Raw genomic sequence first — 18,735 nt, forward strand, 5'->3', positions numbered from 1 at the left:
TTATTTGTCATTATTCAAAGCTGATCTTAATGTAGCAGCGCCAGCGGAACTGAACATGACAGCGTGTCACAGTGACATCGGTCGACTGGAACAAAAAAATACAGATAGCTGATTGCAGCCCTTTAGAAGACTATTGTGACATCCATTGTGTTCAGAACACCATTCTTCAGTGGAGTTCTTTAAGGACAACACCTCTGGGAAGTAGGGGTGTAACGGTACGTGTATTTGTATTGAACCGTTTCGGTACGGGGATTTCGGTTCGGTTCGGAGGTGTACCTAACGAGTTTCCACACGAACATATTAAGTAGCCGCCTCCGCTTCCTTCTGCCTCTGTCTCTGTCAGTCCTCTACACAGCACCCAGCATTGTCCCACCCACACAACCATCTGATTGGTTACACACAGAGCGGTAACAGCCAATCAGCAGTGCGTATTCAGTAGTCAGTGCTTAGTGTTTAGCAGGTAATCATCAGGCTGCGGACTCTCCCCAAATGATAATAAACACCTCCCAGTCAACTACTAGTAACATCACTATGAGCCCGTTGACCTTCTAGAAATATAAACTGCAGCTCAGCTCGCTCGCAGTCCTGGCTTGAGGTGAAGGCTAATTCGCTTTTAGCGTAACGTTAGCTCATTTTGCGGTGTGTGTGTGTGTGTTACGGACAGCAAAGCCCTGTCTGTCTGTTATTTCACTTGACCTTTTTCTGTGTTGAATGAGCTGTGTTGAAGCAGCAAAAAAGGACATTATGTTAAATGAAGAGTTTCTGTCTCTGATAGTTGATATAATAATGTAAGTGCATCATTAAGTCTACATGAACTCCATGGTGTTCAGGGATGAATAGTCTCTCCTATTGCTATTGTACTATTTTTTCAGCTATAGTTACATGAATCATTAGTAATGCAGCAGCCTAGTTTTGAATGGCAGGGTCCCTGCTATCACATGTTGATAGAAATATAACATTTACATAATAAAAGATGCTGTAATAAATTAAGCATGATGAGTTGACTTGAAACTGTTTAATGTTGCACTTTTTATATGTAGAAGAAAAGTTTTGTCATTTTATTTAATCTGAGCAACAACTTGAGGCAGTTTAATGTTGATTAACGTGGGTAGAATTATTATAGTGTTCCCAATGTTAAAAGGATAAAGCCATTGTTTACAAATTTGGTATATAACTAACCACAAAATGTATATTTTGTTGTTTTCTTGCTGTACCAAAAATGAACCGAACCGTGACCTCTAAACCGAGGTACCGAACCCAAATTTTTGTGTACCGTTACACCCCTGCTGGGAAGTAAAACTAGCACCTCTGACAAGAGCGGACATAAACTGACTCTTTCTGTCTTTGCAGATCTTACAGGTGAACCTTGTGATGTCCATCCTGCTCTACGTGATGGTCCTCGTGTACCTCTATGGTATCCAGGCAACCAACATGGACAACAGTCGCCAGGGGCAACAGCAGCAGCCTGGTCCTGACCCTTTAAACTCCCTCATCATCCAGCTGCTCCAGGCTGACCTGACCAGGGGCAAGAATCGGGGTAACCAGAGCCAGCAGGGGAAAAGCCGAGACTCAGAGACCCAGGACTCTCTTCTCGTCACCAATACGCCCACGGAGGAGCGGCGGGGGCCGGAGGTCCGCGGCGTGATGATGTTGAACACGGACCTTCTGAGGCAACACAAGCGCTTCAATTCGCCTCGAGTGCTTCTGAGCGACAGACCACCCCTGCAGCCGCCGCCGCTGTACATGGCGGATGACTTCGTGAACGGCGGACCGCAGGGCCAATCATCGGGGAATAAGACCCGGAAGAAGCGCTACACCGAGCACAGGAGCTACCGCGGGGAATATTCCGTGTGCGACAGCCAGAGCACGTGGGTGACCAACAAAACTGAAGCGGTGGACTTGGACGGGAACACCGTCAAAGTTTTGGGCAAAATCAAAACCAGCGCCACGCAAAATATCAATCAGTACTTTTACGAGACCAGGTGTCTGTGCGAGAAGGGACGCTGCAGGGGCATCGACGACAAGAACTGGAACTCGGTCTGCAAAACCAAGCAGGCTCACGTCAGGGCGCTAACGCAGGACTTGAACAATAGAACAGGCTGGAGGTGGATACGCATAAATACTTCCTGTGTGTGCGCACTGTCCAGGAAACGTCACAGGACGTAAAAAACTAAACAACCCCTCGGGAACCTCGCCCACCTGGAACTCCTGCGGCGGATTCTATTGGCAGTCCACAGCCCCTGGTGGTTGGTGGTGGTATGACATGACACCTCTAACTGAAGAATACCAGGGTCAGAACTTGTGTGAAGGGGAACTGTACATATAAATTATTTAAATTATAAGATATGCATGTAGTTCATACATGCTTGTCTAAATATATATGTATGAATATATTTGTGTTATTTATTGAAGGAAGTCTGCTTCCAAAGGAACAACAAAACATCTACAAATATAAATATTCGGAGGCTACAAAGCTGGACTGGGCTGCAAAGGTGCTTCACCCTGACACTTATTATGTGCCTTGACCAGTGTGGCTGCACAGGGACCTCATTTACACACATACACACACACACACACACACACACACACACACACACACACACACACACACACACACACACACACACACACACACACACACACACACACACACACACACACACACACACACACACACACACACACACGCATGCGCACACACACAAAGTTACAGCATAATACCAAAATTGGCCAATTTCCACTATGTATTCCTTTTTCTCCCATCCACACATTTTTCCTAAACTGATATCATGAGCAATATATTCCTTTTACTGAAATGATGAATGAAAAAATGCAATGTTTGGAATATTCCACAGGCCAAGACATGATACTGTATATTGGTATATTTCCACAGACTGGTGTGAGCATGTACTGTATTCCATTTTGTCACCACCAGTTCCTTTAAAACCCATTTGGTTTGCAAGCAAAAATAAAAATAAAAAGTTTCATGCATTTCATTTAATGCTTTTAATAGGAAAAGATGTGTCTTGAATCATTCTTAATGAATCTGAACTTGTTGTTGATGCAGAAAATCCATTAAAAGGAACTGCACTTTTTCCTTTACATTCTGTCTGTCATTCACAATCCTTAGGTGAGACAAAAACAAATGTTTTTCCTTTTTTATGCATTCTAACTTGTAAATAAAGGCTAGCAAATGTCAGCTAACATATACGCTCTAATAGGATACGCTTTATTGCGCCTATAAAAAAACATCCAAAACCTTTCATCAATGTTTTATATACACACTGTAAGTATATATGTAATGTAGTAACATTCATAATAACATGTAATATATACATGATGTAAGTATATATGTAGTGTAGTAACATTCATAATAACATGTAATATATACATGATGTAAGTATATATGTCATGTAGTAACATTCATAATAACATGTAATATATACATGATGTAAGTATATATGTCATGTAGTAACATTCATAATAACATGTAATACACACATGATGTAAGTATATATGTCATGTAGTAACATTCATAATAACATGTAATATATACATGATGTAAGTATATATGTCATGTAGTAACATTAATAATAACATGTAATATATACATGATGTAAGTATATATGTCATGTAGTAACATTCATAATAACATGTAATATACACATGATGTAAGTATATATGTCATGTAGTAACATTCATAATAACATGTAATATATACATGATGTAAGTATATATGTAGTGTAGTAACATTCATAATAACATGTAATATATACACACTGTACGTATATATGTCATGTAGTAACATTCATAATAACATGTAATATATACATGATGTAAGTATATATGTCATGTAGTAACATTCATAATAACATGTAATATATACATGATGTAAGTATATATGTCATGTAGTAACATTCATAATAACATGTAATATATACATGATGTAAGTATATATGTCATGTAGTAACATTCATAATAACATGTAATGTATACATGATGTAAGTATATATGTCATGTAGTAACATTCATAATAACATGTAATATATACATGATGTAAGTATATATGTCATGTAGTAACATTTATAATAACATGTAATGTATACATGATGTAAGTATATATGTCATGTAGTAACATTCATAATAACATGTAATATATACATGATGTAAGTATATATGTCATGTAGTAACATTCATAATAACATGTAATATATACATGATGTAAGTATATATGTCATGTAGTAACATTCATAATAACATGTAATATATACATGATGTAAGTATATGTCATGTAGTAACATTCATAATAACATGTAATATATACATGATGTAAGTATATATGTCATGTAGTAACATTCATAATAACATGTAATATATATATGATGTAAGTATATATGTCATGCAGTAACATTCATAATAACATGTAATATATACATGATGTAAGTATATATGTCATGTAGTAACATTCATAATAACATGTAATATATACATGATGTAAGTATATGTCATGTAGTAACATTCATAATAACATGTAATATATACATGATGTAAGTATATATGTCATGTAGTAACATTCATAATAACATGTAATATATACATGATGTAAGTATATATGTCATGTAGTAACATTTATAATAACATGTAATGTATACATGATGTAAGTATATATGTCATGTAGTAACATTCATAATAACATGTAATATATACATGATGTAAGTATATATGTCATGTAGTAACATTCATAATAACATGTAATATATACATGATGTAAGTATATATGTAGTGTAGTAACATTCATAATAACATGTAATATATACATGATGTAAGTATATATGTCATGTAGTAACATTCATAATAACATGTAATATATACATGATGTAAGTATATATGTCATGTAGTAACATTCATAATAACAATTAATATACACATGATGTAAGTATATATGTCATGTAGTAACATTCATAATAACATGTGATATATACATGATGTAGTGTATATGTCATGTAGTAACATTCATTATAACATGTAATATATACATGATGTAAGTATATATGTCATGTAGTAACATTCATAATAACATGTAATATATACATGATGTAAGTATATATGTCATGTAGTAACATTCATAATAACATGTAATATATACATGATGTAAGTATATATGTCATGTAGTAACATTCATAATAACATGTAATATATACATGATGTAAGTATATATGTCATGTAGTAACATTCATAATAACATGTAATATATACATGATGTAAGTATATATGTCATGTAGTAACATTCATAATAACATGTAATATATACATGATGTAAGTATATATGTCATGTAGTAACATTCATAATAACATGTAATATATACATGATGTAAGTATATATGTCATGTAGTAACACTCATAATAGCATGTAATATACACATGATGTAAGTATATATGTCATGTAGTAACATTCATAATAACATGTAATATATACATGATGTAAGTATATATGTAGTGTAGTAACATTCATAATAACATGTAATATATACACACTGTAAGTATATATGTCATGTAGTAACATTCATAATAACATGTAATATATACATGATGTAAGTATATATGTCATGTAGTAACATTCATAATAACATGTAATATATACATGATGTAAGTATATATGTCATGTAGTAACATTCATAATAACATGTAATATACACATGATGTAAGTATATATGTCATGTAGTAACATTCATAATAACATGTAATATATACATGATGTAAGTATATATGTCATGTAGTAACATTCATAATAACATGTAATATATACATGATGTAAGTATATATGTCATGTAGTAACACTCATAATAGCATGTAATATACACATGATGTAAGTATATATGTCATGTAGTAACATTCATAATAACATGTAATATATACATGATGTAAGTATATATGTAGTGTAGTAACATTCATAATAACATGTAATATATACACACTGTAAGTATATATGTCATGTAGTAACATTCATAATAACATGTAATATATACATGATGTAAGTATATATGTCATGTAGTAACATTCATAATAACATGTAATATATACATGATGTAAGTATATATGTCATGTAGTAACATTCATAATAACATGTAATATATACATGATGTAAGTATATATGTCATGTAGTAACATTCATAATAGCATGTAATATACACATGATGTAAGTATATATGTCATGTAGTAACATTCATAATAACATGTAATATATACATGATGTAAGTATATATGTAGTGTAGTAACATTCATAATAACATGTAATATATACACACTGTAAGTATATATGTCATGTAGTAACATTCATAATAACATGTAATATATACATGATGTAAGTATATATGTCATGTAGTAACATTCATAATAACATGTAATATATACATGATGTAAGTATATATGTCATGTAGTAACATTCATAATAACATGTAATATATACATGATGTAAGTATATATGTCATGTAGTAACATTCATAATAACATGTAATATATACATGATGTAAGTATATATGTCATGTAGTAACATTCATAATAACATGTAATATATACATGATGTAAGTATATATGTCATGTAGTAACATTCATAATAACATGTAATATATACATGATGTAAGTATATATGTCATGTAGTAACATTCATAATAACATGTAATATATACATGATGTAAGTATATATGTCATGTAGTAACATTCATAATAACATGTAATATATACATGATGTAAGTATATATGTCATGTAGTAACATTCATAATAACATGTAATATATACATGATGTAAGTATATATGTCATGTAGTAACATTCATAATAACATGTAATATATACATGATGTAAGTATATATGTCATGTAGTAACATTCATAATAACATGTGATATATACATGATGTAAGTATATATGTCATGTAGTAACATTCATGATAACATGTGATATATACATGATGTAAGTATATATGTCATGTAGTAACATTCATAATAACATGTGATATATACATGATGTAAGTATATATGTCATGTAGTAACATTCATAATAACATGTGATATATACATGATGTAAGTATATATGTCATGTAGTAACATTCATAATAACATGTAATATATACATGATGTAAGTATATATGTCATGTAGTAACATTCATGATAACATGTGATATATACATGATGTAAGTATATATGTCATGTAGTAACATTCATAATAACATGTAATATATACATGATGTAAGTATATATGTCATGTAGTAACATTCATAATAACATGTGATATATACATGATGTAGTGTAGTAACATTAGGTTCCAGTCATCAGAGTAATTTATGCAATGATGTCATGGTGACTACCCACACAGCCACACATATCCAGGGGAAACCCCTTACTTGGCTAATATTTAGGTCACAAGATGTAAATGAGGGCTATTCAACTACATCATGAAGAGGGCCTCAGTTTCAAGAGCCCAGGGGCCAGCCCTCAAAATGTGGATGTTTGGTGAGAAAGTGCCTATGCAGGTTATATTCCTTTGAGACGGTTTACTTCATTACAAAGTAAACACATTGACTTTCACACTGTCAATAAATTCATCATTCTGCCCTGGCTACTCGTGTCCAGCGTGTGCAGATAGACTAAGGGTGGGCAAACTTTTTAGCTGAAAGGCCACATTGGCTTTTGAAATTTGACTGAGGGGCCGGGCGAGCACATGATGCATTTCAAAGCATACCTGGTGGAACTAAGAGTAGGCTTCTCAAACACGGGCTAATTTAATCCTAATAAATACATCTATTTTCAACAATATCCAAGAAACACAAACATGGTCTTAAACACTTACATTCTCTTTTAAGGGCAGCAGTGTTGTTGATCACCTTTAGTGACGTAGTTTGTCCACCCCTGAGCTAGACAGTTAAAAGCATGACAAAACAGAAGCTCCAGAAGTTCTGTTGAGGATTGATGTTCCTTCTTTTGAATTATTTTCCTTCCTCGATTTTATTTCTTTACACTTCTTCCTTCATTTAGGTTTGTAAGACTGACAATATACACCAACATTAACATGACAAAAGTATAACATCCATTGTGTATTTTACATGGATAAAATATATTTAGTACATACATTGATACAATAAACTACAAATGTTTACACATAGAAATTACACAACATTCACAAAAAAGAGTTAAAAGAAGATCACAGACACGCTGACACTAGGGGTGTAACGGTACGTGTATTTGTATTGAACCGTTTCGTTACGGGGGTTTCGGTTCGGTTCGGAGGTGTACCGAACGAGTTTCCACACGAACATATTAAGTAGCGTAACGCTGGTTGTGTAAACAATGCACACCAAGGCACAACACACGGAATGCTAGCATCTAACGGGCTAGGATAGACTGACCATACGTCCTCTTTTCACCGGACATGTCTTCTTTTGCGGAGCTGTCAGGGCGGAGTTTCTTAAATGCCTCAAATGTCCGGCATTTTGAGTTAGGGTTGCGTGTATTTTCAATGTACGTTCAGGGTTAAGAAGGGGTTAAAAACAAAACAAAAAGCAGCATTGGTGAGGGAGGGGCAGAGACAGAGAGAGAGAGAGAAGGCTCTGCTTTTTATCCATAGATTTATCACATTTAATGTTTTATTATCTATAGCAGGGGTGTCAAAAGTGTGCCCCGGAGGCCATTTGCGGCCCACAGCTAATGTTTTAAAGGCCCACAGCACATCCATCTTAAAGGTTAAATGTTATTTAGAAAAAGTTGCAATGTTGACTAATAAAACAAAGCTGTTTTTTTTTCTTTCAAACTGTCATTGCTCAAAACATAATATTGAATCAAAATCAATGCTATTATGAATTATTGACCTATCCAAGGTTCCCATTACTTCACATCAAATATTACACTAAGGAAAATATTTTTGGTGGAAGATTTTGCAAATTTGGTAAATAAATAACCAAAAAATGTATATTTTGTTCTTTTCTTACTGTACCGAAAATGAACCGAACCGTGACGTCTAAACCGAGGTACGTACCGAACCAACATTTTTGTGTAGCGTTACATATGGCGTCACATTAGTGCCAAAAATCCGAGCGCATAAAAACTGTTATCCCGCGCTGATTCTCCACTTCGTGCGCGCGCGGTGCCTTTCTGCGCGCTCTTTGTGTACTCCTGGCATCTCTCCTCGCGCTGTCATGTTTCTTTTTGGCACTTTGGGGGCGGGTATGCTTAGACGGCCCCTCCTTTCTGATTGGTCAGGCGAAAAATGCTGAAAAATGCTCAGAGCCAATCAGAAGTAGCAGGGCGGGTCATCGTCAATATGTTTCAAGATTTACGGAGGAAGAAGTGGATAAAAAAATGTCGCGCGCTGATGAAGGTTATTTCATACCACATAAACACAATACAGGGTAATACAAAATGTGACCCAAATAAATAATAAGACAACAAACACCATAATCACATCTTTCAGCCAGAACTGGTCCACCAGCAATAACATACATTTTAAAATGTTAAAAATAGCTTTTAATAATGTATTCTGAAACAGTTTAAAATAATCAGAGAACTGACTAACACTGACCCTCCACAACTATGTTGCACAATTAAGTCATTTTTTTTTAAAAGCGAAAGAGGTAATTTCAACAGGTACAGCATCCTATGTCATATCTACATGTAATAAGATTTGTAACAAGGCAAACCGTTTGTAAATTGGTCGAAAATCGAGCAAGTTATGGTAATGTAATTAGTACATGTACCATTGACATCAATGTAATGATTGAGGCTAGATGTCCGAGGTAAGATGGCTACAACGTTGCTACACTGGAGAATGATTGGTCATATGAAAAATGCTCACAGCCAATCAGAAAGGAGGGGCCGTCTAAGCATACCCGCCCCCAAAGTGCCAAAAAGAAACATGACAGCGCGAGGAGAGATGCCAGGAGTACACAGAGAGCGCGCAGAAAGGTGTCGCGCGCGCGCAAAAAGGCACCGCGCGTGCACAGAAAGGCACCACGCGCGCGCAAAAGGGTGTCGCGCGCGCGCACGAAGTGGAGAATCAGCGCGCGATAACAGTTTTTATGCGCTCGGATTTTTGGCACTAATGTGACGCCATAGTTAAAGTTAAAGTTAAAGTTAAAGTTAAAGTACCAATGATTGTCACACACACACTAGGTGTGGCGAGATTATTCTCTGCATTTGACCCATCACCCTTGATCACCCCCTGGGAGGTGAGGGGAGCAGTGGGCAGCAGCGGTGGCCGCGCCCGGGAATCACTTTGGTGATTTAACCCCCAATTCCAACCCTTGATGCTGAGTGCCAAGCAGGGAGGTAATGGGTCCCATTTTTATAGTCTTTGGTATGACTCGGCCGGGATTTGAACTCACAACCTACCGATCTCAGGGCGGACACTCTAACCACTAGGCCACTGAGTAGGTACACCCCTAGCTGACACACAAGGTCACTACACCAGCAGCTGGCCGACTCGCAGCACCTGGGAAGACCTCACAGCACCAAGCTACCACAATAGCCGCGGGGACGAGACCCAGCAGGCCCCAACCAAGACGGGCACCCAGAAGGGATGGACGGTGGGACCCAGGAGCTCCAGACTCACTGAGGCTAAGTATTTAATGCACAGTGTGACTTGGTGGACTGTGAAGAACCTACGTGGTCCTGGCTCGCGGAGGGATTGTTCCACAAAGTGCAGCTCATCAAGTGACTTTTATCATGTTCACTACAATCAACGTACTGACAGCTAACAGGAAAAAAATGTCTTTACCAGTTGACAGAGAGAATGAACACTAAACATCCAGATGTGCACGCCTCCAACAAGGCCATTGTTGGCATGGTTTGGAGAGGCGGGACAGGCCTGTAGTTTCTCCTCCTGAGAGGCACCAGGCGGCAGAAGATCAGCAAAGTGCTGCAGACCGTTGGCATCCAGTTGTTGTCGACAACAAAACCAGCAGACAGAATACTTCAATATTCTTGAAAAGGAAGTCACCTTACACACAATCTTGTATCATTTTACAAGTGACTAGGACAGTATGATGCTTTATCAGTATCATACAGCAGTGTTGTTCTACCTTTTTTGAGCCAAGGCACATTTTTTTAACTGACAAAATCCCGAGGCACACCACTAGCAGAAAACAAAAAAATGAAACTCAGCTGCCGATATTGACAGTAAAAAGCCGTTGTTGCAATTGTTGGATATGAACTTAAAGAGACCAAGCTTTCTGCTCTGCCGCTCCCAGTCTATGGAACGCTCTCCCTGACCACCTGAGTGCACCACAGACTGTGGACGCTTTAAAAAAAAAAAAGCTTAAAAACCCTTCTTTTTAAAAAAGCCTTTTTTAAAGATATATGCATACTAGTTTTAGCTATATGGCTGTTCTATTATTTATTTTTATTTATTTTTTATTATCTTTATTTTTTTTAATACACTGTAACACTTTGAGGTTGTTTACTCAATGTAAAGTGCTTTTTACAAATACAATCTATTATTATTATTATTAAAGCATAACCAAGCATGCATCAATATAGCTCTTATCTCAAAGTAGGTGTACTGTCACCACCTGTCACATCACTCCCTGACTTATTTGGACTTTTTTACTGTTTTCCTGTGTGTAGTGTTTTAGTTGTTGATTGTCATGTCATGTACAGATGTACTCTGTGGACGTCGTCTGCTGCTCACACACGCTGTAAGTTTTTGCTGTTGTCCAGCATTCTGTTTTTGTTTACTTTGCAGCCAGTTCAGTTTTAGTTTAAATTTTGCATAGCCATCCCTAAGCATCAATGCCTTTTCTTAGCGGCACTCACCTTTTGTTTATTTTTGGTTTAAGCATTAGATAGCTTTTTACCTGCTGTCGTCTGCATATTGTGATCACGACAAACCATGTTTCTGACATCTACAACGCAATGAGCTACCTGCTGCCACCTACTGATGTGGAAGAGTATTACACGGCTACTCTGCCGAGCTCTAGACAGCAAATACACTCAACAACAACACATTATTTGCGGATTATAATGACTGGTTTGCAAAAAATATTTGTAACGCAAATAGGTGAAATGACATAATCTCCCACACAGCAGACAATATCTCATGGTACACTAGTGTGCCGCGGCACAGTGGTTGAAAAACATTGTCATACAGTATTCAAACCCTCCTACAAAAAGCTGTGCACTACAAAGTGTCCTAATTAATCCTGACTTCCTTATTTGGATAAAAACAAACTAAATAAATCAGCACTCATTCATTTTTGTTTTGTAGGTTGAAGTGCTCCTGAGTTAATGTCGCTCATCAATTTGAATTGATTATTTGTCGAGTTTATTCAGTTTCATTTTTCAGTATCAAATGGAGCTGTTTGGCCACAATACCCAGCAATATGTTTGGAGGAGAAAAGGTGAGGCCTTTAATCCCAGGAAAACCATCCCTACCGTCAAGCATGGTGGTGGTAGTATTATGCTCTGGGCCTGTTTTGCTGCCAATGGAACTGCTGCTTTAAATGGGACAATGAAAAAGGAGGATTAGCTCCAAATTCTTCATTCTTCAAGCTAAAATCATCAGCCCGGAGGTTGGGTCTTGGGCGCAGTTGGGTGTTCCAACAGGACAATGACATCAAAAGTGGTAAAGGAATGGCTAAATCAGGCTAGAATGAAGGTTTTCTTCCCAAAGTCCTGACTTAAAGGTGTGGACAATGCTGAAGAAACAAGTCCATGTGAGAAAAGCAACACATTTAGCTGAACTGCAGCAATTTAGTGGTCAAGTGATCAAGCAGAAGCTTGTGGATGGCTACCAAAAGCGCCTTATTGCAGGTAAACGTGCCAAGGGACATGTAAGCAAATATTAACATTGCTGTATGTATACTTTTGACCCTCACATTTTCAGTAGAGCCATAATAAATTCATAAAAGAAGCAAACTTCATGTGACCAACAAGTATGTGCTCCAATCACTACATCACACAAAAATAAGAGTTGTAGAAATGATTGACAGCCATGACATGATGTTCTTTACAAGTGTATGTACACTTTTGACCACCACTGTAAGTTAGAACTGTACGCTACTTTGTATGAGAAATGGCAACAGCGGAGGGTGCATATGCATGTACGAGGCAGTCTGCCCCACAACGAGAGGGTAGAGAAAAAGAAGGAACTTATCGACTACAATGGCGGACTCGCGCAAAGCTCTTTTGGGTAAATGTTGACCATATATGGATAATCTGCTAATGTCACCACTGGGAAAAAGGTCACAATTTGCGCAAAAAGCTTGTTTAGAGGAAGTATGAAGGAAGGCAAGATTGTTTTATAAACATCTCTGCAATACCTGCATGATTGGATTTCACATTTTCAGGACTTTATGCGGATCCTAAATACACAAAAAAAAAACAGGTGCCAACTGGTAAGCATACTTTAATGTTAATACAATGTTATGCAGAGGTGCACTTATCACTTTTTTCTGTACCATGAAAATGTGGTACGCGGGCTCCATCTAGTGCTATGCCAAAGAATCCCTTCATTAAAGTATAGTGTTTTATTTCCCCATGTTCAAACTGTGTGTAATGTAACAGTGGCCATTATTATTAAATATACTTGTTAGATGCCCACACCCTGGAAAATGGTCATATGCACACCCACACCCCCCTACACCCATCCCACGCCTCCGCCTCCCTTAAACCCCCCTGGGGCGATGGAAGGATGTGGCGCGCTTTTAATGGCAGCCGCCTGCTCCCTGTAGCCACACTCTTCTTGTTGCAAGTTCTGTGTAACATGTTTATGTGGGCTTACGGCTATTGAGCTTCTTTTTTTTTGCCTCCGTCTGGAAAAGTTCAGTCTAAGATTTACTTTTTTTTACTCAACTTACCCCTAAACCAGGGGTCGGCAACCCGCGGCTCCGGAGCCGCATGCGGCTCTTTGATCACTCTGATGCGGCTCAGCAGCTTACTTGCCGAACCCCCCGATGTTCCCGGGAGACTTCCGAATTTCAGAGCCTCTCGTAGAAAACTCCCAGGATTAATTTCACCGATTTTCACCCTTACAGTTATAACAAGGTTGCACCATGATGGTACAGCATTTGGCGCCCTCTACAATCTGTATTAACAGAGTGCCAGCCCAACCACTTGTTATACAATATGCGTCTTCTGCTTGCACACGTACGTGACACCATGCATACTTGGTCAACAGCCACTGACGGTGACCATATAAAACAACTTTAACACTCTTACTAATAATGCGCCACACTTTGAACCAAAACCAAACAAGAATGACAAACACATTTCGGGAGAACATCTGCACCTTCACACAACATAAACACAACAGAACAAATACCCAGAATCCCATGCAGCCCTGACTCTTCCGGGCTACATTATACACCCCTGCTACCACCAAACCCCGCCCCCACCCCAACCCTGCTCCCTCACACATCAACCTCCCCCCCCCCTCCCGTGCGTCGGTTGAGGTGGGCGGGGTTTGGTAGCGGGGGTGTATAATGTATCCCGGAAGAGTTAGGGCTGCATGGGATTCTGGGTATTTGTCCTGTTGTGTTTATGTTGTGTTACGGTGCAGATGTTCTCCCGAAATGTGTTTGTCATTCTTGTTTGGTGTGGGTTCACAGTGTGGCGCATTATTACTAAGAGTGTTAAAGTTTTTTTTATACCACCACCGTCAGTTTAACCTGTGTGGTTGTTGACCAAGTATGCATTGCTGTCACCTACATGAGCAAGCAAAAGCCTCACACAATGTATGGCTGATCAGGCACGCTGGTTGTAGTGGGTGCTATATGTTGTACCATCATGGCACGCATGACGCTGACAATGGCCATTCATATAAAACCCACGTGCCGCACGAGCGTTCAAATTTCCATATTAAGGTGTGGGCAGCGTGTCAGAGACCCCTGGTTTATACAAAGCACAAAGCAAAAAAAAAAACTTTTTATGCAGTGTTATTTCATTTTAAATTTCAAAAAAATTTTGTGGCTCCCATTGTTTTCTATAATTTGTGAAACTGGTCAAAATGGCTCTTTGTCTGGTAAAGGTTGCCGACCCCTGACCTAAACCAACGCCAATAATCAATATAAACTCATCCAGACCTGCATCTAATCCACACTCACAGGACACGTCATTAGGTACACCGTATGAGCTCCAATATCAGAGCTGGACCAAAACTGGTGAAAAGATTCCAAGTGCATTGTGTCCTGTGGGTGGCTGTAGTGGTAACTATTTGTCTTTTCACAATGTTAATGATGGAATGTGTGGTTTCCTTGGTCTTTTGATTGTAACAATGTGCTCATTATTGTGGTTGCTGTTTGAGATGGTGTAGAACTGCAAAACAAATCACTGCATATTGTTTTGATTGAGGGTTTCTTCATGAGAAATTGTGGCCGTGCTTGTCGGTGAAGTCTGCAGAAAGTTAAATAACTGCTGACACCGAGCGTTGAAGCGTGAAAAACGCAATAGATTCAAATAATTTCCATGTCCATTTTGTTTGGGATCCTAAGCCGTTAAAAGGCTTCTCCAGGTAGACAAACATACCCTTTCCACCAGGATCAAGCTTAACTTCCATCCCTGTTGCATGCTTGCCAAGCCAGAAAAGACAGTGGATTATAGGATTCTTTCAGCAGTAAGGAGGGCTGGCTCAGATGCTGGTCTCCCACAGGGGGTTGTGGACCTTGGACAGGAGCAGTGCACGGTTCATGGTGTCCCATAGCCTGCTGAAAGCCCCATAGTCAAGCATTGCTAATGTACTTATACATAAGTGTTGATGGTGCGATGGAATCATGACTACTAGAACTCAGTACTTATGAATGACAGACATAGGTGTTGATGGTGCGATGGTATCATGACTACTAGAACTCAGTACTTATGAATGACAGACATAGGTGTTGATGGTGCGATGGTATCATGACTACTAGAACTCAGTACTTATGAATGACAGACATAGGTGTTGATGGTGCGATGGTATCATGACTACTAAAACTCAGTACTTATGAATGACAGACATAGGTGTTGATGGTGCGATGGTATCATGACTACTAGAACTCAATACTTATGAATGACAGACATAGGTGTTGATGGTGCGATGGTATCATGACTACTAGAACTCAGTACTTACGAATGACAGACATAGGTGTTGATGGTGCGATGGTATCATGACTACTAGAACTCAGTACTTATGAATGACAGACATAGGTGTTGATGGTGCGATGGTATCATGACTACTAGAACTCAGTACTTATGAATGACAGACATAGGTGTTGATGGTGCGATGGTATCATGACTACTAGAACTCAGTACTTATGAATGACAGACATAGGTGTTGATGGTGCGATGGTATCATGACTACTAGAACTCAGTACTTATGAATGACAGACGTAGGTATTGATGGTGCGATGGTATCATGACTACTAAAACTCAGTACTTATGAATGACAAACATAGGTGTTGATGGTGCGATGGTATCAGAACTACTAGAACTCAGTACTTATGAATGACAGACATAGGTGTTGATGGTGCGATGGTATCATGACTACTAGAACTCAGTACTTATAAATGACAGACATAGGTGTTGATGGTGCGATGGTATCATGACTACTAGAACTCAGTACTTATGAATGACAGACATAGGTGTTGATGGTGCGATGGTATCATGACTACTATAACTCAGTACTTATGAATGACAGACATAGGTGTTGATGGTGCGATGGTATCATGACTACTAGAACTATGTAATTATGAATGACAGACATAGGTGTTGATGGTGCGATGGTATCATGACTACTAGAACTCAGTACTTATGAATGACAGACATAGGTGTTGATGGTGCGATGGTATCATGACTACTAGAACTCAATACTTATGAATGACAGACATAGGTGTTGATGGTGCGATGGTATCATGACTACTAGAACTCAGTACTTATGAATGACAGACATAGGTGTTGATGGTGCGATGGTATCATGACTGCTAGAACTCAATACTTATGAATGACAGACATAGGGTGTTGATGGTGCGATGGTATCATGACTACTAGAACTCAGTACTTATGAATGACAGACATAGGTGTTGATGGTGCGATGGTATCATGACTGCTAGAACTCAATACTTATGAATGACAGACATAGGTGTTGATGGTGCGATGGTATCATGACTACTAGAACTCAGTACTTATGAATGACAGACGTAGGTGCTGATGGTGCGATGGTATCATGACTACTAGAACTCAGTACTTATGAATGACAGACGTAGGTGCTGATGGTGCGATGGTATCATGACTACTAGAACTCAGTACTTATGAATGACAGACATAGGTGTTGATGGTGCGATGGTATCATGACTAATAGAACTCAGTACTTATGAATGACAAACATAGGTGTTGATGGTGCGATGGTATCATGACTACTAGAACTCAGTACTTATGAATGACAGACGTAGGTGCTGATGGTGCGATGGTATCATGACTACTAGAACTCAATACTTATGAATGACAGACATAGGTGTTGATGGTGCGATGGTATCATGACTACTATAACTCAGTACTTATGAATGACAGACATAGGTGTTGATGGTGCGATGGTATCATGACTACTAGAACTCAGTACGTATGAATGACAGACATAGGTGTTGATGGTGCGATGGTATCATGACTACTATAACTCAGTACTTACGAATGACAGACATAGGTGTTGATGGTGCGATGGTATCATGACTACTAGAACTCAATACTTATGAATGACAGACATAGGTGTTGATGGTGCGATGGTATCATGACTACTATAACTCAGTACTTACGAATGACAGACATAGGTGTTGATGGTGTGATGGTATCATGACTACTAGAACTCAGTACTTATGAATGACAGACATAGGTGTTGATGGTGCGATGGTATCATGACTACTAGAACTATGTAATTATGAATGACAGACGTAGGTGCTGATGGTGCGATGGTATCATGACTACTAGAACTCAGTACTTATGAATGACAAACATAGGTGTTGATGGTGCGATGGTATCAGAACTACTAGAACTCAGTACTTATGAATGACAGACATAGGTGTTGATGGTGCGATGGTATCATGACTACTAGAACTCAGTACTTATGAATGACAGACATAGGTGTTGATGGTGCGATGGTATCATGACTACTAGAACTCAGTACTTATGAATGACAGACATAGGTGTTGATGGTGCGATGGTATCATGACTACTAAAACTCAGTACTTATGAATGACAGACATAGGTGTTGATGGTGCGATGGTATCATGACTACTAGAACTCAGTACTTATGAATGACAGACATAGGTGTTGATGGTGCGATGGTATCATGACTACTAGAACTCAGTACTTATGAATGACAGACATAGGTGTTGATGGTGCGATGGTATCATGACTACTAGAACTCAATACTTATGAATGACAGACATAGGTGTTGATGGTGCGATGGTATCATGACTACTAGAACTCAGTACTTATGAATGACAGACATAGGTGTTGATGGTGCGATGGTATCATGACTACTAGAACTCAGTACTTATGAATGACAGACATAGGTGTTGATGGTGCGATGGTATCATGACTACTAGAACTCAGTACTTATGAATGACAGACGTAGGTATTGATGGTGCGATGGTATCATGACTACTAAAACTCAGTACTTATGAATGACAAACATAGGTGTTGATGGTGCGATGGTATCATGACTACTAGAACTCAGTACTTATGAATGACAGACATAGGTGTTGATGGTGCGATGGTATCATGACTA

At 38.1% G+C, this 18,735-nt stretch overlaps 1 protein-coding gene and 1 long non-coding RNA gene across 2 annotated transcripts in view; one reads left to right on the forward strand and one right to left on the reverse strand.

Moving 5' to 3' along the window:
- Positions 1-3,013, forward strand: part of ntf3 (neurotrophin 3) — a 118,006-nt gene extending 114,993 nt beyond the window's left edge. The window contains exon 2 of the mRNA XM_061961338.2: positions 1,351-3,013. Within this exon, the coding sequence (XP_061817322.1) occupies positions 1,351-2,166 (816 nt within the window). The 3' untranslated portion in view covers positions 2,167-3,013. The remainder of the gene's footprint in view (positions 1-1,350) is intronic.
- The window catches only part of LOC133606910 (uncharacterized), a 193,238-nt gene that overhangs the window by 93,000 nt on the left and 81,503 nt on the right, over positions 1-18,735 (reverse strand). The window lies entirely within an intron of this gene.

This window comes from Nerophis lumbriciformis, linkage group LG05 (assembly GCF_033978685.3).
Source record: "Nerophis lumbriciformis linkage group LG05, RoL_Nlum_v2.1, whole genome shotgun sequence".
Lineage (NCBI taxonomy): Eukaryota > Metazoa > Chordata > Actinopteri > Syngnathiformes > Syngnathidae > Nerophis > Nerophis lumbriciformis.